We start from the raw sequence: 24,648 nt of genomic DNA on the forward strand, positions 1-24,648 counted from the left end.
AGAACTCGGCAGGTGCGATCCATGGTGGAGGGTATATAAGATACGGGCCGGCCGAACTTAGCACGTTCTTACTTGTTATACCCACCACCGAAGGATATATTATATATAAGGGGTATATGCATTTTGTCATTCCGTTTGCAACACATCGAAATATCCATTTCCGACCCTTTAAAGTATATATATTCTTGATCAGCATAAAAATCTAAGACGATCTAGACATGTCCGTCCGTCTGTCCGTTTGTCTGTTGAAATCACGCTACTACCCATAAAAAGTGCATTTATAATCCGATTTCACTGAAATTTGACACAGTGACATATGTTAGGCTTTTCGACATCCGTGTCGTATATGGTTCAGATCGGTTTATTTTTAGATAGAGCTACTGTACTTATTAGTATTTGGTCCAAATCGGAACATATTTTGATATAACTGATATGGGACATAAGTTATGAAATTTTTTTTACTCTCAATTGGTGTAAAAATCCGTTTACTATCATACAATACTTGCAAAAAAAAATCAATAAAATTTAAACTTCTCTGTGAGTTGTTGCCTCAGTTATAAACTTGTTTGCCCAACGATAGGTGTCCCCATTCCGTAGATTTCCCCTGCCAAATTTATTCCAAATCATAACAATATTATTAGCCAAAAATAAATACATGAGGTGCTCTCTTGCCGTTCCAATTTAATTTCGATTAAAAATATTGGTATTTACTTAGTTTTTCCGAAATACTTGTTCGTTGCCATTTTTTTTAATGTCTTAAAATGGCGACTTTTTTAAAATATATATGCCAACACCAGAACGTTGAACAATTGCACCGATATTATTGCATATTCCGTTTTGCACTGACATACCGTAACGGTAAATCAAGCAGTCGGATTAAAAGAAAGTCTGTGTCAAACAATTAAATCAATAATGATTTTTATTTTCCTGCAATTCTGTTATTTTGACCGCAACTGCATGTCAGTTTTGGGAGGTGGAGCAACCCCCAGATTTCTGGCCCCAAATCTAGGGGTGTGGCAGGAAATAAGTTTGGGATTATATGTAAAGGAATAAATGTTATTATATAACAATTAAATTGTTTCGCTTTGTTTGTCTGTTCCGTAAAGACTCTAAAACGGCTGAACCGATTGTCATGAAATTTGCACAGATGCCCAGTGGTCGCTGCCATTGGCCAATATTCAAAAAATTTAAGTCTTATGTTTGGTACCAAATATGTAAAGGGTGATTTTTTTGAGGTTAGGATTTTCATGCATTAGTATTTGACAGATCACGTGGGATTTCAGACATGGTGTCAAAGAGAAAGATTCTCAGTATGCTTTGACATTTCATCATGAATAGACTTACTAACGAGCAACGGACATCGCTTTGTATTTTCATGCCCAGAACATCAAGAGCTTCTAATGGGTCAGCGAATTGTTTGTGCGGCAATAAACAGCACTGAGTCTTCCGTGCATTAAAATCTACTCGATTTATTCTTCCCCACTCAGAAATGGCCAGCAAATCCTGGTAGAGTGTATCGTCCATAACCCGCCTCTTGTCCTTAATCTCTCGAAGACTCGGCCTGTGGTCGAATGAGTACGAATGACACAGATTACTGTCATCCGCAAATGAGTACATCGGAATCGATATCTGAATCAACAGATCGTCGATGAAAAAGAGAAGGAGAAAGAACAAAACCTGGGGTACACCTGCGATCAATTTATGCTCATTGGATGAGAACCCATCTATAACGACTCATATAGTGTGATCTTCGAGAACCCATCTCCAGACATGAAATAAAATGTCTTAGGGAGAAGACTACTTGATAATATGGAAAATGAATGGAAGGGTTTTTCTGTAGAGTATGAATCTGATATTAATATCAATGACTAAGTGTCTGAGCGGCCCATTCCGAGAAGTACATGTTGGCCAACCGTGATTATATGGTACTGAAATGAAAGGTCTATGAGAGTAGACTAAGAATTGTATCCAAATTTAGGACAAAATTTTGGCGACTGCTTCACCCAAGAAAAAACGAAATGAAAAAAGAAACATCTACCGAACATGCATGCCATTCGAGTCTAAATAGGGCTGCAATAAAAGGTCTTTGGTAGGTTAGGTTCGGTTTAAGTGACAGTCTGCCATCAGACTCACTTAGACGTTTTCGTTCATTCTGATACCGCCGGAACAGAAGAAGGAAGATGCCTTCTAGTTCCTACCGTTGAACCATCGAGATCGCTTTAAAAAGCCCAAAAACTTGTGAATGTCCACACCCACTAAATCAGACAGGTTCTCAAAAAAACGAGAACCTAAAGTGGAACTCCTCTTGACTGCTAGTGCGGGGAAGACACTCATCTTCTTCGATATCCTCACAGCTTCTGCAAAAGTCGTTGCTGGCAACCTTCAGGCTGTCAGCATGACACGATTAGACAGTGTCCTGTCATGACGGACACAATGACTGAGACGTCTGTTCTAGCCAATGACAGCAAAGCAGTACACCTCTTCAAGTCTAGATTAGGTCACATAGTTTTGCAATGCTCACAGTTCCCTCTATGAGACCATCTCTCATTCGTTGTCCTTCGGGATATCTATGTGGCCGGGCACCCAGAACATTGAACTGTTAAGCCATCTGTTTAAGAGATCTGTGACAGTCGAGGGCGGTTTTTGTGTTTAGAAATAAGTTCTCCAGGGATTTAAAGGCTGTCAGTCATCGTAATGGCATTATATCTAAGCTATTCTTTGTTAATCTTATATATAAAAATCAATTTGTATTTGTTTGTAGGTTAGTTTGTATGTTTGTGTGTTCCTTATAGACTCAGAAACGGTTGAACCGATTTTCTTGAAATTTTCACAGATACATTTAATTTTTTGTAATTTTTTCTAATTTTCAGAAACGCTAGATCTCGGAGATGGGTGGTGCAATTTAAGCGAAATTTTGTGTGCTCTAATATAGTACTCTAAAAATAAAAATTTGGTATCCAAATTTCGGATGGGGTACCTAGGAGGGCTGCCCACCCTAAAACCTACCAATATGGGACTCAAATGAAAGGTAATTAGGATAAGAAAACGTATCTGTTATCTACTCGTCGGACCAAGTACTAGGGGTACCACCCCAAGCCCCAAAACACCCTTAAATCGGACGTATTCACCGACCATGGCAATATGGAACTCAAATGAAAGGTATTGGCGAGTCGATACGAATCTGATATCCAAATGTGGGACCACGTTTCTGGGGGTCCACCCCTTCCCAAAACACTCCCCAAACAGGACTTATTTACTGACCATGGGAATATGGGGCTAAAATAAAAGGTATTTGAATATAGAATATGAATCTGATACCCAAATATGGGACCAAGTGTTTGGGGGGCCGCCTCTCATCAAAAACATCCCCCAAAGGAGACAAATTTACGACTATAGCAACATGGGGCTCAAATGAATGGTCTTTGGGAGTAAAGCACAAATTTGATATCAATATTCGGGAAAAGTGTCTACGGGGCCACGTCAAGAAGTAAGTATTTTCTGACTATTGCAATATGAGGCTCAAATAAGAGGGTTTTTAAAGTGGAAGTGGAAGTTAGCATGGTATTTCACTAAAAGCTCTTTAATTGTCGAAAATAAGTATTCCAAGGAAACTTTTGTTCCATATAAAGTAAAAGAAGGCGCAGCGGAGCGGGCCCGGGTCAGCTAGTAAAGTATAAATTTTGCCCTCCACCTGAGGTTGGATTGAAAATGTTGCATCCCATGTGGTTAAAGAATCAAATTGTGTGGATCTGAAATGGACCCATAGCCCTACATGACTTGATCATTTTTAACAAGCAAAAGCGTGTTAAGTTCGGCCGGGTGGAATCTTGGGAACCCACCACCATTAAATCTGCTAAAAATTTATGCAAAATAAATTTAGTTGAAGGGCATAATTTTATTCTACATACCAAACTTGCAAAATTTTAGCCAAATCGGACAAAAATGCGGCTTGTAAGGGCTGAAGAAGTCAAATCGGTAGATCGGTTTATATGGGAGTTATATCAGGTTATAGACCGTATTTGGCACAGTTGTTGGAAGTAAAATTTGGAAGATCGATTTATATGGGGCACAGGGACGTAGCCATGGGGGCCTTCGGGACTGAATGATTTGGTCTAAAGAAAAAATTTAAATTAAATTCATTCTAAATAAAAATGTCAGTAACATTTTTAAAAATGATAAAATTTCATATTTATAATATTCAACAAAGACAAGATTTTGCTGAGGCCAGGCCGCCTTAAATTTTTTTATAGGGACAAAATTATAATAATATTCTTACTAAAACCAAAATTTTAATGACATTTTTTTATAAAATTTTTCTAAAGACAACATTTCCGCGTAATATTCTCTAATGACAAATTTCAGCACGGGCAGACCCCCAGTGAATTTGTTTTTTAAAGACTGCATTCCTAAAAATTAGGATATTTTTTAAAACCAAAATTTTAATAAAATTTTGCATTTCGCGACACAACACTATGCATAAACATTTTTAAAATCTTTATATTATACTATCTGTCGCAAACAACATTTTCCTAAAAATTTTTGTGTAGACAAATTTCAATAAATATTTTTAAAGACAAAATCATTACCCGTTACGCCTTACCCTTAATTCCGTTGTCCGATTCCGATAAAATTTTAAATATTTATAATTAAGGGAATTTATAAAAAAATTAAAAAAAAATCCTAAGCCCATACAACAAAACAAGTAAAAGCGTGCTAAGTTCGGCCGGGCCGAATCTTATATACCCTCCACCAGGGATCGCATTTGTCGAGTTCTTTTCAGGGCATCTCTTCTTAGGCAAAAAAGGATATAAGAAAAGAGTTGCTCTGCTATTAAAACGATATCAAGATATGTTCCGGTTCGGACCACAATTAAATTATATGTTGGAGACCTGTGTAAAATTTCAGCCAATTCGTATAAGAATTGCGCCCATTGGGGCTCACGAAGTAAAATAGAGAGAACGATTTATATGGGATCTGTATCGGGCTATAGACCGATTCAGACCATAATAAACAACGTTTGTTGATGGTCATGAGAGGATCCATCGTACAAAATTTCAGGCATATCGGATAATAATTGCGACCTCTAGGGGTCAAGAAGTCAAGACCCAAGATCGGTTTATATGGTAGCTATATCAGGTTATGGACCGATTTGAACCACACTTGGCACTGTTGTTGGATATATTAAGAAAACGCGTCGTGCAAAATTTCATTTCAATCGGATAAGAATTGCGCACTCTAGAGGCTCAAGAAGTCAAGACCCCAGATCGGTTTATATGGCAGCTATATCAGGTTATGGACCGATTTGAACCATACTTGGCACAGTTGTTGGATATCATAGCAAAACACGTCGTGCGAAATTTCATTCCAATCGGATAAGAATTGCGCACTCTAGAGGCTGAAGAAGTCAAGACCCAAGATCGGTTTATATGGCAGCTATATCAGGTTATGAACCGATTTGAACCTTATTTGACACAGTTGTTGAAAGTAAAAATAAAATACGTCATGCAAAATTTCAGCCAAATCGGATAGGAATTGCGCCCTCTAGAAGCTCAAGAAATCAAATCCCCAGATCTGTTTATATGACAGCTATATCAGGTTATGGACCGATTTCAACCATACTTGGCGCAGTTGTTGGATATCATAACGAAATACTTCGTGCAAAAACTCATTCAAATCGGATAAGAATTGTGCCCTCTAGAGGCTCAAGAAGTCAAGACCCAAGATCGGTTTATATGGTAGCTATATCAGGTTATGGACCGATTTGAACCATACTTGGCACAGCTGTTGGGTATCATAACAAAACACGTCGTGCGAAATTCCATTCCAATCGGATAAGAATTGCGCACTCTAGAGGGTCAAGAAGTCAAGACCCAAGATCGGTTTATATGGTAGCTATATCAGGTTATGGACCGATTTGAACCACACTTGGCACTGTTGTTGGATATATTAAGAAAACGCGTCGTGCAAAATTTCATTTCAATCGGATAAGAATTGCGCACTCTAGAGGCTCAAGAAGTCAAGACCCCAGATCGGTTTATATGGCAGCTATATCAGGTTATGGACCGATTTGAACCATACTTGGCACAGTTGTTGGATATCATAGCAAAACACGTCGTGCGAAATTTCATTCTGATCGGATAAGAATTGCGCACGCTAGAAGCTCAAGAAGTCAAGACCCCAGATCGGTTTATATGGCAGCTATATCAGGTTATGAACCGATTTGAACCATACTAGGCACAGCTGTTGGATATCATAGCAAAACACGTCATGCGAAATTTCATTCCAATCGGATAAGAATTGCGCACTCTACAGGCTCAAGAAGTCAAGACCCAAGATCGGTTTATATGGCAGCTATATCAAAACATGGACCGATATGGCCCATTTACAATACCAACCGACCTACACTAATAAGAAGTATTTGTGCAAAATTTCAAGAGGCTAGCTTTACTCCTTCGGAAGTTAGCGTGCTTTCGACAGACAGACGGACGGACGGACGGACGGACGGACGGACGGACGGACAGACGGACGGACGGACGGACGGACAGACGGACGGACATGGCTAGATCGACATAAAATGTCGCGACGATCAAGAATATATATACTTTATGGGGTCTCAGACGAATATTTCGAGTAGTTACAAACAGAATGACGAAATTAGTATACCCCCCATCTTATGGTGGAGGGTATAAAAATCATTTTCTTAATATTGTATGACTATTTAGCGAAGAAAGCTGGATTCAATGATTTTGGCATAAAATTGCACCTTCTATTAATAGAAGTAGGATTATTGCCATAAATTTATTTTTTTACTATAAAAACTATCAAATTCAACAAGACATTAAAACGGGTTCCAGAAATTTCACTCATAAGGATTTTGAGAAATTTGTTCGTTTGATTTTTGGGATATAAAAAATTGCCGACTTTTGACAAGCGAATTTTCCCACAAAACATGACGGCAAAAATTGTTGTAACTGCTTTAAGTTATCCACTTTACGCCAATACAAATTTCTTTACGAAACCTCTTTCCTAATTCCAGCTAGAATTTTTCTCTATTCGGCAGCTCTATTCTTAGGTATTTTTCGTTGTTAATAGGTTAATGCAATATTGGGTTGCCTAAAAAGTAATTGCGGATTTCTTAAAAGAAAGTAAATGCATTTTTAATAAAACTTAGAATGAACTTTAATCAAATATATAATTGCCATTTTGTTCGATAACCTTTTGCCATCTTCCTGGCAAATTTAGTATTCCACGCTCATAGAACTTCTGCCCTTTATCTGCAAAAAACTGAACCAAGTGCGATTTTATAGCCTCATCATTGCCGAAAGTTTTACCATTTAAGGATCGAAATAAATGGTAGTCTGATGATACAAGGTCAGGGCTATATGGTGGATGCATCAGAAGTTCCCAGCCAAGCTCACTCAGTTTTTGGCGAGTGACCAAAGATGTGGGCGGTCTAGCGTTGCCCTGGTGGAATATGACACCTTTACGATTGACCAATTCTGGTCGCTTCTCCTTGATGGCTGTATTCAATTTGTCCAATTGTTGACAGTAAATATCCGAATTAATCGTTTGGTTCATTGGAAGCAGCTCAAAATATACCACACCCTTCCAATCCCACCAAACAGACAGCATAACCTTCTTTTGGTGGATATCAGCCTTTGAAGTGGTTTGAGCTGGTTCACCATGCTTGGACCATGATCGTTTTCGACTAACGTTGTTGTAAACAATCCATTTTTCATCTCCAGTTATGATTCGTTTTAAAAACGGATCGAATTCATTGCGTTTGATTCGGTTTGTTAAATGAATTTCTTTCAATACATGTGGTACCCATATTAAAATTGACGCCAAACAAACAAATGTAAACAAAATTTCGCGCACTTCTTTTCTAAAGCAAGCTAAAAGTAACAGCTGATAACTGACAGAAGAAAGAATGCAATTACAGAGTCACAAGCCGTTGAAAAAATTTGTCAACGCCGATTATATTACTACAATATTACCGACAATTACTGTTTGGGCAACCCAATATATGTATAGTCCGAATAGCAATGTAATTTTTTAAAACATAATTTTTGTTATTGTTTTAAACGAAAGGTAATTAAAAGTTTCTTTAAGTCAAAATCTTCATGGAGTTTTCGTGCTAAAAAAAGTTTTTGTTTATAAAAATTGTTCCGAAGGACAAACATTTACAGATATTTTTCCAAGATATATTTCTATATGATTTGCCTTTTAATTATCATTTTATTATTTTAATTGAAATTTTATCTGCAGAAAATATATTGTTAAAAAATGTCTTTAAATGAAATATTTTGCTTGTTAGTCTGAAAACTTTTCCAAAGAATAATTAGTAATATTTAATTATAAATTATTTGAATTACATTAGGAATAAAATGAAAAATTTTAAGGACTCGGCAGCACATTTTCGAAGCCCTAAAATGATCACCCAGATTAATTTAAATTTTAAAATAATTATTTCAAACAAAACCATTACGTCTTATCTCGGAATTCCATAGGCATTTAAGGCAACTGTTAGCTTCTACGATCAAAGCTAACAGAACTACTGTTTATTTAAAACATTTTAAATTTAACTTTAAAATGTTGATTTTCTTCCAAGAAAATCTTTTTACAATGAAAAGCTTTTGCGAATAGTGATTTCCCTATGTGTTATATACGAAAATCTTTAATGAAATTCGACGAGTCAAATTTCATGTTACCAAAAGCTGGGTACAAAGTTGGTGTTTCATAGTGAAATACCCAAGCTTTTCACGATTGCTTTTTTTAAAAACTACAAAAATATCACTGATAATACAACATTTTTATTACAATTGTATCATTAATAATGAGTATGCGCTAATGAATGAAATCAGAAAGTCTTTTTGCTTCAAAATCAATCTAATCAATATTAATTTTGACTGTGAAACACGAAGTAAATACCCACGTGAGAAAATGTGTTAAAATAATATTAGTCAGCAGACTTTTATATTACACGTTTGCCGCTAGGTCAATTAGGGGTCAAAGAAAGAAAAAAAATTACAACTGCAATAACGTAGAAATTTCCTCGTGTTTCTGATTTTTAGTTCTACTACCTTTTCTTATGTTATTTCCAATAAATTAGGAATACTTTCGGACTTATAAAGACATGATGGAAATTATAAGCATATAACGGATTTTCAATCGATTTTAATTAAGTTCGAAGAAGAAATAAGCAACATCATTTAAGTAGAATGTAGATGGTTCTTGGTTAAAATTGATTTTAATTAATTTTTTCAAATATTTAACAAATATTGTTGTTTAATGTTTTCAGTTTGTTTGCGTAAAATTTTTTGGAAATAAAAGTCATTTAAAACCAAAAAACAGACATTTACCTGTGCAAATAATATAACTAGTTTGAGAGCAAAGATGAGCGCAAATGGAAAAAAATCATCACAATACTGAAGCTGATTCGCCGAAATTTTTACTATAAAATTAAGATATTCGCAAAGACAACCACACTTTGAAAGCTTAGGATCGAAATTCAGCTTTGACTTTATGACCAAATGTCACATGCACTTAATAGGCACCACAATCAAAAAGAAAAAAATGTAGGTATCTTTACCAAGTTCACAGAAAGAGAAGAATTTTGGCAATTTTCGATTTTGAAAAAAAAAAATGTTGTGGGGAAAGATCGGTTTATATGGGAGCTGTATCAGGTAATGGAGCGATACCGTACTTGGCAAAGTTGTTGGAAGTCGTAAGAAAACTCTATGTGTAAAATTTCAGCCAAATCGGACAAAAATTGCGGCTTGTAAGGGGTCAAGAAGTCAAACCGGGAGATCGGTTTATATGGCTGCTATATCAGGTTATGGACCGATTTAGACCGTACTTAGCACAGTTTTTAAAAGTCAACAAAACACCACATGCAAAATTTCAGCCAAATCGGACAAAAATTGCTGCTTTTAAGGGCTCAAGAATTCAAGTCGGGAGATCGATTTATATGGAAGCTACTATATCAGGTTATAGACCGATTCGGACCGTACTTGGCACAGTTGTTGGAAGTCATAACGTTGAAAGTCATAACAAAACACCACATGCAAAATTTCAGCCAAATCAGACAAAAATTGCGGCTTGTAAGGGCTCAAAATTTAAAATCGGAAGATCGGTTTATCTGGTAGCTATATATAGATCTGAACCGATATGGCCCATTTGCAATCCCCAACGAACTATATTAATATTAAGTGTCTGTGCAAAATTTCAAGTGGCTACCTTTTGCGCTTTCGACCGCTACCGTAATTTCGACAGACGGACGGACATGGCTTGTTCGACTCAGAATGTCGAGACGATCAAAAATATTAGGTCAATATTTCGAAGTGTTACAAACGGAATGACTAGATTAGTATACCCCCATCCTATGGTGGTGCGTATAAAAGTTTTATGCTGACAGTTAAGCAATTAAAATCGATTCATGTTGCTTTCCTCGTGTTTAAATGCTGTAACTGGTTGCTTAGGAAGTTAAGTTATTCATAGACAAAGGAAATCTATAGACTTATAACAACATGTTCAAAAAGCTCTAGCAAAAACGTCAAATTCTCTGTCGTAAATATGGGAGGGCGCAAGAAAAGGAAAAAAATTCAAGCAATATTATTTTTACAATTTTTAATTCAGCAATTTAAACACTAGTTTTCACCATTTCAGATATAAACTAATTAATTTGTGAAAAATGTTAGCAGAATTCAAGGAGTGGTGTACAAATGATTCGGCCCGTCCGAACATTGCCCGTTTTTACTTGTTTTTAACTTTTTCATTTGGATTGAATATTTCCTCCAAAGCTTGCACGATGGCCCCATATTACCCTGCTCCACGATTGTACTTTTAGAGGCCCCAATACTTCAATCATTGTCCAACTTGATTTCTTCAAAATAATCCAGATATAAACTAAACTGTATTAATAATTGTAAATTGTAAACGGAATTCATGGCAGCGCAGAGGTTAGCATTTCCGACTGTAAGCTGAACGCCTGGGTTCGAATCCTGGCGAGATAATTGGAAAAATTTTCAGCCGTGGTTCTCCCCTCCTAATACTGGCGACATTTTTGTTGTATTATGCTATGTAAAAACTTTTCTCCAAACAGGCGTCGCACTGCGGCCCCTTATCAATAAGCTTAAACTTGAATTGGACAGCACTCATTGATATCTGAGAAGTTTGGCCCTGTTCTCAACAAAACTGCTGTCATACATGATAGAATGACTTTAGCGATGCCTGCCGCCTTAGTGTACTCAAGGTAATTAAGCAAGAGTTTTCTGTGTCAAGATACATGTAATACCTGCTGCCACATCGCCACGGAGGTGACCGTAGCGCAGAGATTAGCATGTCCGCCTATGAGTCAGAACGCCTGGGTTCGAATCTTGGCAAGGACACAAGAAAAACTTTCAACGGTGCTTATCCCTTCCTAATGGTGGCGACATTTGTGAGGAACTATGCCATGCACACTTCGGCATGCCGTTTGGACTCGGCTATAAAAAGGAGGTCCCTTATCAATGAGCTTAAACTTTAATCGGACAGCATTCATTAATATATGAAAAGTTTGCGTCTGTTCCTTAATGGAATGTTCATGGGCAAATTTGCATTGGCACTTTTAAGTTTCACGAGCGAAATTAGACAGTAATCATTTGTTTTTGTTTCCATACCAAAAGACGTTTTTTATCTGCACTTGTTGTTCAGATTTAACATACGTGTTATATCGCTTATTTTACGCGTCTACCACTTAAAATGTATCAATTAAAAAAATCAAAATTCGAGTTTCAACATATTTCTCAGTGTATAAATAGAATATTTTTCAGGTCGTCAATCATTTTTATACCCTCCACCATAGGATGGGGGGTATACTAATTTCGTCATTCTGTTTGTAACTACTCGAAATATTCGTCTGAGACCCCATAAAGTATATATATTCTTGATCGTCGTGAAATTTTATGTCGATCTAGCCATGTCCGTCCGTCTGTCCGTTCGTCCGTCCGTCTGTCTGTCGAAAGCACGCTAACTTCCGAAGAAGTAAAGCTAGCCGCTTGAAATTTTGCACAATACTTCTTATTAGTGTAGGTCGGTTGGTATTGTAAATGGGCCATATCGGTCCATGTTTTGATATAGCTGCCATATAAACCGATCTTGGGTCTTGACTTCTTGAGCCTCTAGAGTGCGCAATTCTTATCCGATTGGAATGAAATTTTGCACGACGTGTTTTGTTATGATATCCAACAACTGTGCCAAGTATGGTTCAAATCGGTTCATAACCTTATATAGCTGTCATATAAACCGATCTTGGGTCTTGACTTCTTGAGCCTCTAGAGGGCGCAATTCTTATCTGATTTGAATGAATTTTGGCACGACGTGTTTTGTTATGAAATCCAACAACTGTGTTAAGTATGGTTCAAATCGGTTTATAACCTGATATAGCTGCCATATAAACCGGTCTTTGGTCTTGACTTCTTGAGCCTCTAGAGTGCGCAATTCTTATCTGATTGGAATGAAATTTTGCACGACGTGTTTGTTATGATATCCAGCAAGTGTCCCAAGTATGGTTCAAATCGGTCCATAACCTGATATAGCTGCCATATAAACCGATCTGGGATCTTGACTTCTTGAGCCTCTAGAGGTCGCAATTATTATCCAATTTGCCTGAAATTTTGTACGACAGATCCTCTTATGACCATCAACATACGTATTTATTATGGTCTGAATCGGTCTATAGCCCGATACAGCTCCCATGTAAATCGATCTCTCTATTTTACTTCTTGAGCCCCCAAAGGGCGCAATTCTTATTCGAATTGGCTGACATTTTACACAGGTCTCCAACTTTAATTTAATTGTGGTCCAAACCGGATCATATCTTGATATCGCTCTAATAGCAGAGCAAATCTTTTCTTATATCCTGTTTTGCCTAAGAAGAGATGCCGGGAAAAGAACTCGACAAATGCGATCCATGGTGGATGGTATATAAGATTCGGCCCGGCCGAACTTAGCACGCTTTTACTTGTTCTTCTTTCTTTTTTCCTAAGCATAAATGGAAGCAATAAAAGCTTTATAAAAGAATTGCCATAAAAAAGAATGTATAGTTTTGTGGTTCTATTCATGTTATTCAACAAATAAGTTCTTCAAAGTAAATTGAGGGAACTTAAACAGCAGCAAAAAAAAATAAACAAAATCAATAAAGATGAAATTGCGTTGGAGTAATTACACCAGAACAAAAGATTTGTATTGCTTCGTTGATTATTAACAAAAGTACATCCATTAAGGTGATTATTCATTATTTTATGACAATATCAGTATGAATTTCATAAACAATCGAAGGAATATTTGATATTGATATATTGAAATCTATGCATCATAAAAAACAAGAGATTCAGAGGCCAAATTTAAACAGTTTTCATATTTTTGGAATCAGTAAATATTGTCGGCCGAAATTATTTACCATTGTGAGATTAAACCCGAAACCAGAAAGCGATGAACATATAAATTTTTTGAGACAATAATTGATCTTCTTATTATAATATATAGCTCTTATTATTATAGCTAAACCCAGCCCAGTCCGCTTTATTTTCTTTTAGAACAAGCGGGACAAAATTTTTCTTTCAAATTATTGGTCTACTTTGCAATAACTTTGAGTAAAATAACCATGACTTTTTCTCACAATCCAAGCTCGAGTCGTCCAAAAATCCTTAAAAAAATCAATGACATATCTATAAAAGCACAATTAATAAAAAAGTTTTTCTAAATACAATATTTTAATGACATTTATTCTAATTTCAATGAAATCTTCTCTTAAATAAAATTGTATGCCATTTTCTCTTAAAGTATTGTTGTTGGATTTCCTTGTCTAGCTGAAACCAATAGGTTTTGTGTATTATTATACCCACCACCGAAGGATGGGGGTATATTCATTTTGTCATTCCGTTTGCAACACATCGAAATATCCATTTCCGACCCTATAAAGTATATATATTCTTGACCAGCGTAAAAATCTAAGACGATCTAGACATGTCCGTCCGTCTGTCCGTCTGTCTGTTGAAATCACGCTACAGTCTTTAAAAATAGAGATATTGAGCTGAAATTTTGCACAGATTCTTTTTTTGTCAATAAGTTAAGTTCGAAGATGGGCTATATCGGACTATATCTTGATATAGCCCCCATATAGACCGATCGGCTGATTTAGGGTCTTAGGCCCATAAAAGCCACATTTATTATCCGAATTTGCTGAAATTTGGGACAGGGAGTTGTGTCAGGTCCTTCGACATTCTTTGTTAATTTGGACCAGATCGGTTCAGATTTGGATATAGCTGCCATATAGACCGATCCTCCGATTTAGGGTCTAAGGCCCATAAAAGCCACATTTATTATCCGATTTCGCTGAAATTTGGGACAGTGAGTTGTGTTAGGCCCTTCGACTTCCTTCGTAAATTTGGACCAGATCGGTTAAGATTTGGATAGACCGATCCTCCGATTTAGGGTCTTAGGCCCATAAAAGCCACATTTTTTATCCGATTTTGCTGAAATTTGGGACAGTGAATTGTGTTAGGTCCATCAACATCCTTCAACAATATAATTACATATATACCCGAGGTGGTGGGTATCCAAAGTTCGGCCCGGCCGAACTTAACGCCTTTTTACTTGTTCTATTTAGAATAGAAAGCAAAATAAACAAGTAAAAGCATGCTAAGTTCGGCCGGGCCGAATCTTATATACCCTCCACCATGAATCGCATTTGTCGAGTTCTTTTCCCGGCATCTCTTTTAGGGCAAACAATTATATAAGAAAAGATTTGCTCTGCTATTAGAGCGATATCAAGATATGGTCCGGTTTGGACCACAATTAAATTTATAGATTGGAGACCTGTGTAAAATGTCAGCTAATTCGAATAAGGATTGCGTCCTTTGGGGCCTCAAGAAGTAAAATAGAGAGATCTATTTATATGGGAGCTGAATCGGGCTATAGACCGATTCAGACCATAATAAAAACGTATGTTAATGGTCATGAGAGAATCCGTCGTACAAAATTTCAGGCAAATCGGATAATAATTGCGACCTCTAGAGGCTCAAGAAGTAAAGATCCCAGATCGGTTTATATGACAGCTATATCAGGTTATGAACCGACTTGTACCTTATTTGACATAGTTGTTGAAAGTAACAATAAAAAAGTCTTGCAAAATTTCAGCTAAATCAGATAGGAATTGCGCCCTCAAGAAGCTCAAGAAGTCAAGTCCCCAGATCTGTTTATATGACAGCTATATCAGGTTATCCACCGATTTGAACCATACTTGGCACAGTTGTTGGATATCATAAGAAAACACGCCGTGCAAAATTTCATTCCAATCGGATAAGAATTGCGCACTCTAGAGGCTCAAGAAGTCAAGACCCAAGATCGGTTTATATGGCAGCTATATCAGGTTAAGGACCGATTTGAACCATACTTGGCACAGTTGTTGAATATCACAACAAAATACGTCGTGCAAAATTTCATTCCAATCGGATAAGAATTGCGTACTCTAGAGGCTCAAGAAGTCAATACCCAAGACCGGTTTATATGGCAGCTATATCAGGTTATATACACGGTTTGAACCATACTCGACACAGTTGTTGGATATCATAACAAAACACGTCGTGGAAAATTTCATCCCAATCGGATAAGAATTGCGCACTCTAGAGGCTGAAGAAGTCAAGACCCAAGATCGGTTTATATGGCAGCTATATGAAAACATGGACCGATATGGCCCATTTACAATACCAACCGACCTACACTAATAAGAAGTATTTGTGCGAAATTTCAAGCGGCTATCTTTACTCCTTCGGAAGTTAGCGTGCTTTTGACAGACAGACAGACAGACGGACGGACATGGCTAAATCGACATAAAATTTCACGACGATCAAGAATATATATACTTTATGGGGTCTCAGACGAATATTTCGAGTAGTTACAATCAAAATGACGAAATTAGAATACCCCCATCCTATGAATCATACTTAGCATAATAATACCAAAACACCACGTGCAAAATTTTAGTTAAATCGGACGATAATTGCGCCCTCTAGAGGCTCAAAATTCAAGACCCAAGATCGGTTTATATGACAGCTATACCAGATTATGAACCGATTTGAACCATACTTGGCGAAACTGTTGGATATCATAACAAAATACGTCGTGCAAAATTTCATTCCAATCGGATAAGATTTGCGCCTTCTAGAGGTTCAAGAAGTCAAGACCCAAGATCGGTTTATATGGCAGCTATATCAGGTTATGGACCGATTTATACCATACTTTGCACAATTGTTGGATATCATACCAAAACACGACGTGCAAAATTTCATTCAAATCGAATAAGAATTGCGCGCCCTAGAGGCTCAAGAAGTCAAGACCTAAGATCGGTTTATATGGCAGCTATATCAGGTTATGGACCGATTTGAACCATACTTGGCACAATTGTTGGATATCATAACAAAATACGTCGTGCAAAATTTAATTCCAATCGGATAAGAATTGCGCACTCTAGAGGCTCAAGAAGTCAAGACCCCTGATATAGCCATATAGGCAGCTATATCAGGTTATGGACCGATTAAAACCATACTTGGCACAATTGTTGGATATCATAACAAAATACGTTGTGCAAAATTTCATTCAAATCGGATAAGAATTGCGCACTCTAGAGGCTCAAGAAGTCAAGACCCAAGATCAGTTTATATGGCAGCTATATCAAAACATGGACCGATATGGCCCATTTACAATACCAACCGACCTACACTAATAAGAAGTATTTGTGCAAAATTTCAAGCGGCTAGCTCTACTCCTTCGGAAGTTAGCGTGCTTTCGACAGACAGACGGACGGACGGACGGACGGACGGACGGACGGACATGGCTAGATCGACATAAAATTTCGCGACGATCAAGAATATATATACTTTATGGGGTCTCAGACGAATATTTCGAGTAGTTACAAACAGAATGACGAAATTAGTATACCCCCCATCCTATGGTGGAGGGTATAAAAATGGTGTGCCATAAATGCCTCTTTGAGACGAACATTGGATCATATCAGGGTACCTTTCTTCGACCACAGTATTGCGTATTGCAATATGCACATCGATCGTCAACCGGATATTTACGTTAATGGTCAGAGGATTGATATTGTATCCAGTGCGAAGAAGGCGTGGTTTTTAACAGTTCTGTGAGATGGTCCGATCATGCTAACATTGCAGCTGGGCAGACTTATGCAAAGCTTCGTGCTTTATGGATCACACACTCTTTTACACCCATAAATATCTGAATTCTTCTGGCGAAAACATTCCTAGTTCCAGGTTTGGTATATGGTTGTGAACTTTTTTCGAATTGTGATTCTTCGAGACTCCGAAAATTGAATGTAGCTTTTAACAGCATAGTCCGTCATGTGTATGGTTTAAAAGGGAGTCAGCATGTTTCAGCATGTAGATTCTCTATTTGGGCTTAGTTTCAACAATCTTCTAAATACCAGATCATTAAAATTTTTACATAAGATTTACGTATGATTCAACTTCTTGATGATCGTTTCGAGAAACTCTGCAGCCGATTTGAAGATCGCATGAAATCCTTTCTTCGGGAGTCTGAGAATCGCCTTCTAAACGAGCTAGATAAAAAGCTTTGCGAATTAAGGACAGAAATCGCAGACATTAATGATAGAGTTAATAAACTTGAATCTGCTGCTCTAGAAATTGATCTTCTGAAGGGTGAGATCAAAGAATTAAAACTTCAGGCCCTTAGACAAGAAAATGCCTCAGTTGCAGCGGATGTACGTATAAATGGGGTACCGTTTCACGAAAATGAAAATCTATTTAACGTATTTGGGAAAATTTGTGCCAGCTGCAACATTCCTTCTCCCAAGCTCAAAACGATTCTCCGTCTGAAGAATAGAAATAATACAAAAGAACGCAATTCACCAGATGCCGTTATTATTGCCACGTTTATGTCTCCCTATGACAAAAATTTCTTCCTGAAGTCACTGTCTGCTTTCAGGAAAAAAAATGGCAATTCCCTTTTGCTCCGTTTATTAGGTCTCGACTCGGATCACAAATTTTACATAAACGAGAACCTATCGAACACCAACTACAGAATACTTCAGGATGCTGTATCGCTAAAGAAGAAAAAACTTATTTACTCGGCGTTCACATTCAAGGGACTCGTGTTTGTTAAACATGGCCCCAACGATGATCCTGTAGTTATTGAACATGCTGACGCCCTAAATAGATTTCGGCATAACGAATTCTCACCGCATTTTGCTAATACCAACGTTCAGTAAATTTTTCAAACTTCACGGAAATTACACAATACTTTTTTCAAACTTTATAACTAGTTTTAAACCATTTTTTAAATTGTTTACCTATTTAATTTTAATATTTTATTTCTTTTATCACTATCTTCAATTTAACAACTTTTACAACATTAATTGTGATCATTTATTCCTCTGCAGCGATACTGATGGTAGAATTTTGATTTATTATTTTATCCTAAAATATGGCGAGCCTAGCTAACCATAACACTAGGGACTTGACGGCGAATATGATTAGAATTCTGGCAGGCCAACGGAGTGGTTTGAAGATTTGTCACATTAACGCCCAAAGCCTGAATAATAAGATTGATGAATTCCGATTTATCTTCGAGAATTCAGGTTTGGATGCTATTTGCGTATCAGAGACGTGGCTGAAGGAGACTACTCCTGATTCTTTCATTGATCTTGTTGGGTATACTGTCTACAGGGCTGATAGACCACGCAGAGGAGGCGGCACAGCGATTTATGTCCGCGACAATCTGAGGACTCGCATTTGTGCCAGATCAGTGGCTGATGATAGCATTGAATATGTGTTTATAGAATTATCTGCCACGGAAAGGAAGCTGTTACTTGGTTGTGTCTATAGGCCAAATAACAATATTGACATACAACCATTCTTGGAAGTAGTGGAACACCTTACGATTACCTACCCGGATGTCATTATTGCAGGGGATCTAAATTCCAACATCCTTTTGGACTCAAGTCTCACAGCCCAGATGTCTTCTTTGGGCTTATTACCTTTCAACACATCCATGCCGACTCATTTTTCGTCCAGTTCCAGTACCCTCCTTGATTTGTTTTTTGTCAGTGAGATTTCTAAAGTTTCATTGTATGACCAACTGTCCGCATCGTGCTTCTCCAACCATGACTTGATTTTTCTGTCTTACAACTTTGAGATCCTTGGAAGGGAGGAGTCTTACTCATATAGAGATTTCAATAGTCTGGACCACGAAGCCTTACCTTCTTTGATTTCTGATATCGATTGGAGTCTGCTATACCGCATGGAATCGATAGACGATCAGGTGAACTTTTTAACTAGAAATGTGTGCGCTGTCCAAGATTTTGTGCTCCCGATCAAAATGAGACAAATTTGTTCGAAGACTAAACCTTGGTTTTCGGCAGATATTCGTGTTGCAATTGAGTCCCGAAACACTGCATACCGTAGATGGAAACGTTTTAGGACGTCGCACCTACGAGAGGAATATCGCTCCAACAGATCCCGTGTCAATAAGTTGATAAGAGCTGCCAAGATCAATTACTACCTCAGACGTTTTACCTCTGCGATCGGTTCGAGGAAGACTTGGAAGACCATTCACGACATTGGTATCGGTCGCAGATCCCCCGATAACATCACTGATGTGGATGTGGACCAGCTTAATGCTACTTTTACCAATATTCCAACAAACCCCATAGATCCTAGTTTCTATGACTTTGAGTTGACTCTTGGGGATCGTCACAGTGAAGGTTTTGAATTTTCGGGTATAGAACAGAACGATGTGGTACTTGGTTTCTCCATGGTGAAGTCAAATGCAGTCGGATTCGACGGCATTGAACCAAGATTTCTCAAGGTACTATTACCATTTATTTTGCCATACATTACCCACATTTTTAACAGCATTTTGACCAGAAGTTCATTTCCGGTGGCATGGAAGTACGCTAAAGTTATACCCTTACCCAAGAATTGTAGGGAGTTTCGGCCCATCTCCATTTTGTGTTTTCTGTCCAAAGTCTTTGAGAAGATAATGTATAGACAGATATTTTCGTATATAAATGAGAACTCTCTTTTATATGAGAAGCAGTCAGGTTTCCGTCCCGGACGTAGTTGTATAAGTGCTCTAGCAGATGTGGTGGAGGATATCAGGAGTAACTTGGAGAATGACGAATTGAATTTGCTTGTTCTCCTCGACCATTCAAAGGCATTCGATACGGTCGATCACACTATGTTGGCAGCAAAATTAAAAAACCTGTTTCATTTCTCGTCTTCGTCTGTTCGTTTAATCATGTCATATCTCTCCAATCGTACCCAATCCGTGGTTTCGAAGTCATCAGTTTCTAGTCCCTTGCCTGTTATTCGAGGAGTGCCCCAGGGTTCAATCTTGGGTCCTATTCTATTTTCTTTATATAGCAACGACCTGCCAGACCAGCTCTCATTTTGTAAGACCCACATGTATGCTGATGATGTGCAGGTCTATATAAGTTGCACGAAGGAATGCTTAGACGACCATGTCAGGATGCTGAACCATGACCTGTCCAGAATTTATGAATGGGCAAATGCTAATGGCTTGTGCCTTAATCCTCTCAAGTCGAAGTGCATGGTTATTAAGAAAAGGGTTTCACGTTTCACTTGCGATCCTGTTGTTGTTGTTGCTAATGAGAGGTTAGAGATCGTGGCTCGTGCAAAGAACCTGGGGGTGACTTTCAACAGTACCTTGTCGTGGACAGACCATATTAATGCTGCTGTTGGTCAAGGGTATTCAAAGCTTCGCTCGCTTTGGTCCACTCAACAACTTACTCCTCTTTGGGTAAGAATACTTTTGGCAAAGTCATATATTATACCTAGCCTACTCTACGGTTGTGAGCTATTTGCAAACTGTGATTCTCGAAGCAGTCGTAAGATCGATACTTTCTTCAACAGTGTGGTACGCTATGTATATGGTCTTCGTCGACGAGACTCCACTTTCCGTTTCTCCAGATCCTTATATGGTGTATCATTTCGTGATGTTTTGCTCATGAGGTCATTGACCTTTTTACATAGGATAATATATACACAGGCACCATCTCATTTATTTGAGAGAATCAGATTTGCAAGGTCGAACCGAGGAAACAAATTGATTCCAATGATACACCGTAGCTTAGTCTCTCAATGGCATCTATTTATATTCGTCGTTCAGCTCTGGAACTCTCTCCCGCACGACCTTCAAACCATCAGTAACGTTGTAACATTTAAAGGTAAATTACTAGATCACTTTAGGGATTCTAGATAAGTCTTGTTAAAAATAAATATGTCAAGTGTTAATTTTGATTTGTGAGCGGTAAATAATTGTATACCAATATTTTTCTTATTTTTGATTTATTACTCAAATTAACATCCTATTTATATTTTGTTAGTTTCAAGCTTATTATATTTGATTTTTTTTTTTTTCTTTTTTTTACATTTATTTATTTATACTTTGTCTAACATTGTAACTTTAAAAGGATTAATTTCCCGTACTATAATCACAAGAACATGCGTTCTTGTTGTGCGGGTGTCAATAAATTACAAATTACAAAATTACAAATAAGATTATTGTGGAAAAGAAACCAAAATATTTGTTTGAGAAACTGAGGTTTGCTCAATCTGATAGAGGAAGAAAGTTAATACCTTTTAGAACGCGGAGTCTTATGTCTGATAAGATAAATGTTGTATGATCAATTTTGACCACTCTCCCTCCTTCTGTTCATGTTGACTTCTCTAAATCAGCGCCAACAATGTTATTCCATATTATCCAAATTGTCATATTAAACGATTTTCTGTGGTAAGGAACTTAGTGTTGCTCAGCAGCACGTCGTTTGGTCTTGTCTATCGATGAGCTAAAAATGGTTGCAACCTTAACGTAAAGGTTTGCAACTCCTCCTATCACGCTGAACATCCTAATTTTAAGGGTATGGCGGCCTACATTTATTTGTGTCCCCACACATTAATTAAATCACACTGTCCTGTAAGGTGATTATGATAGATCGACTGTTTTGGAGTGAGGTGGTCTGCTGGATATATGAGCAGAATAAAGTTATCCGATTCGCAGTCCACATCCTTATTCCTTTAATTTAACCCCATATTCTCATGATTGGTGTATACAGCTATTTGGTGGAGGGCGTCTATTAGAGGGTTGTGCGCCACACCCCATCTGCCACTTGAGCACAAATTTGAATGATGCACTCTACTCATCTGTCTCTATCACTTGATTCCCCATTGTTTTAATGGCTCAAATAAGCTATTGGAGGCGATTCTTGAACCTAGATTCTTTGACACAAAGTTTAATATCATATTCGTAGTCTGCTCTCAAAAGACTTTCATTTGCGCTTCATCAAGCTATTATCGATTAATAGTCTCATTTTCGGGGGGCTTATCGGGAATAGGGGGACCATAAATTACTTGGACCTCATTTTATATGTCATATTCGTAGTCTGCTCCCGAATACCTTTCATGTGAGCTCCATATTGATATGTACGCCCAGTATATCTGTTTGGAGCAGGTTTTGGGGTCGGGCAACGCCTCGAAAACTTGAACCCAAGTTTCTATACCATATTCGTATTGTACTCTCCAATATCTTTCATTTCATATCCATATTGTCAATATCGGTCCACTTTTGATATTGGGTGGTGTTTTTGGGGTAACGGGGTCCACCCACTTCCAATATCAAAAAATTATATAGTCTATACCTCCTTTTTGACCATATTCGTAATCTACTCCCGAATACCTTTCATTCGAGCCTTATATTGTCATTATTGTCCAATAAACCTAGTTTTGGGTGGTTTTGGGGTCGGGACGGCCCACCAATTACTTGGACCCAATTTATAATATGAAATTCGAATTCTTTTCTCTAATACCTTTCATTTAAGTCGCATATTGTCCTGATTGGTCAACTTTTATTTTTGGGTGGTACTTTTGTTGTAAGGGGGAGGGTCCCCTTGTGATTTCAAAATATTTTATTGTGAGTTTGTAAATTTGTTTGTTCAGTATAGACTAAAAAACGGCTAAACCGATTTCTTTGAAATTTTCACAGATTGTGGGGAGTGGTCCGGAAGGAGCAATAGGCTGTATAATTTTTTGATATCGCATAACCTCCTCCTTACCCCAAAAGTACCAACCAAAATTAAAAGTTGACCAAACGGGAAAATATGGGATTTAAATGAAAGGCTTTCAAGAGTAGAGTACGAATCTTATATTAAAAAATTGGGTCCAAGTAATTGGGTCCAACAATAGGTTTATTGGACGATAATGACAACACACGACAAGGCTCGAATGAACGGTATTCGGGAGTAGATTACGAATATGGTCAGGAAAGAGGAATAGACTATATAATTTTTGTATATTGGAAGAGGGCGGACCCTCTCCCATTACCCCAAAAACACCACCCAAAATCAAAAGTGGACCGATATGGATATCAAATGAATGATATTATATATGGAATAGTTATCAAATGAATGATAAAACTTTTCTAGGGGTTGCCCAACCCCAAAAACTGTTCCAAACAGTCACATTGGACGTACATATCAATATAGGGCTCACATGAAAGGTATTCGGAAGTAGACTACGAATATGTCATATAAAATGTGGTCCAAGTAATCGATGGTCGCCGCATCCCCGATAAGTCCCCCCCCCCCCCCCCCCCCAAAATGAGAATATTACTCGATCTTGTATCTTGTTGAAACTCAAATGAAAGGCATTTGAGAGCAGAATTCGAATATGACATTAAACTTTGCGTCTAAGGATCTAGGTGGTGCTTAACCTCCTAAAATCGCCACCAAAAGGTTAATTTACCCATTAAAACAATTGGGAATCAAGTGATAGAGATAAATGTGAATAGCTTTGGGGGGGGGATTCCAAATATATGATGTAAAGCGAAAGTCGTAGATGAGTGGACTGTATGTAGCAGCTTGTTATTCCTCAGAGTTGGGGAATAACAAGCAAAGAAATAGAATACCCACAGCAACACCGCAAAGGAGTAAAAAACAAAACACAAGTTTGGTTTCAGTAAAACGTTATAATGTGTAAGTTTATTTAAATAGGGTTAGTGGGTTAGGTAGGGGTTACGCTAGGGAAAGAGATGAAAAGAGGAGTTAGAATGTACAAACTTTACCGATCGAACGCTGATGACCAAGTGTTTGATGGTAAGTTTCTAAAAAGGGCATGTAGTCAGGAATGTTCTAATTCCATATCATTCCTTTAGTACAAACTGACATCCCTTTTAGCATTCTATTACAATCAGAGTTGGGAAGTACAATTTAACAATTTAATTCAATTATAATTCAATGGTACAATTAAATTCAAGTATTCAAAACAAAACAAAATATAAAATCAAATGTTAAGGACAGGATTGTCCATGCCGCCGGCCTTGCATCTACGCAACATCTTCGCAGATAACTGTTGCCACACATTTCAGCGCCTCAGCGAGCAGCTGTTTCTGCAGCAGCTCAGACGGCTTGATTTCTGGTCGTTGGCTTCTTGTCCTCAACTTCTTGCGTCTGGGGGTGGCTTCAGTCGTCGCTTTCTTCGTGTAGCGGTTGGCAACTTTGGGGCTTACATATGCTGGTGTGAGGGCGGTAGGAGGCACCGGAATTTGTGGGTG

At 37.7% G+C, this 24,648-nt stretch overlaps 1 protein-coding gene across 1 annotated transcript; it reads left to right on the forward strand.

Annotated features, from left to right (window-relative positions):
• Nucleotides 1-18,504: 18,504 nt before the first annotated feature.
• LOC131996434 (uncharacterized) lies at nt 18,505-19,979 on the forward strand. The gene is made up of 2 exons (XM_059366139.1): nt 18,505-19,887; nt 19,935-19,979. The coding sequence occupies exons 1-2, from the start codon at nt 18,505-18,507 to the stop codon at nt 19,977-19,979; spliced, it is 1,428 nt and encodes a 475-aa protein (XP_059222122.1).
• Nucleotides 19,980-24,648: the final 4,669 nt, after the last annotated feature.

This window comes from Stomoxys calcitrans, chromosome 1 (assembly GCF_963082655.1).
Source record: "Stomoxys calcitrans chromosome 1, idStoCalc2.1, whole genome shotgun sequence".
NCBI lineage: Eukaryota > Metazoa > Arthropoda > Insecta > Diptera > Muscidae > Stomoxys > Stomoxys calcitrans.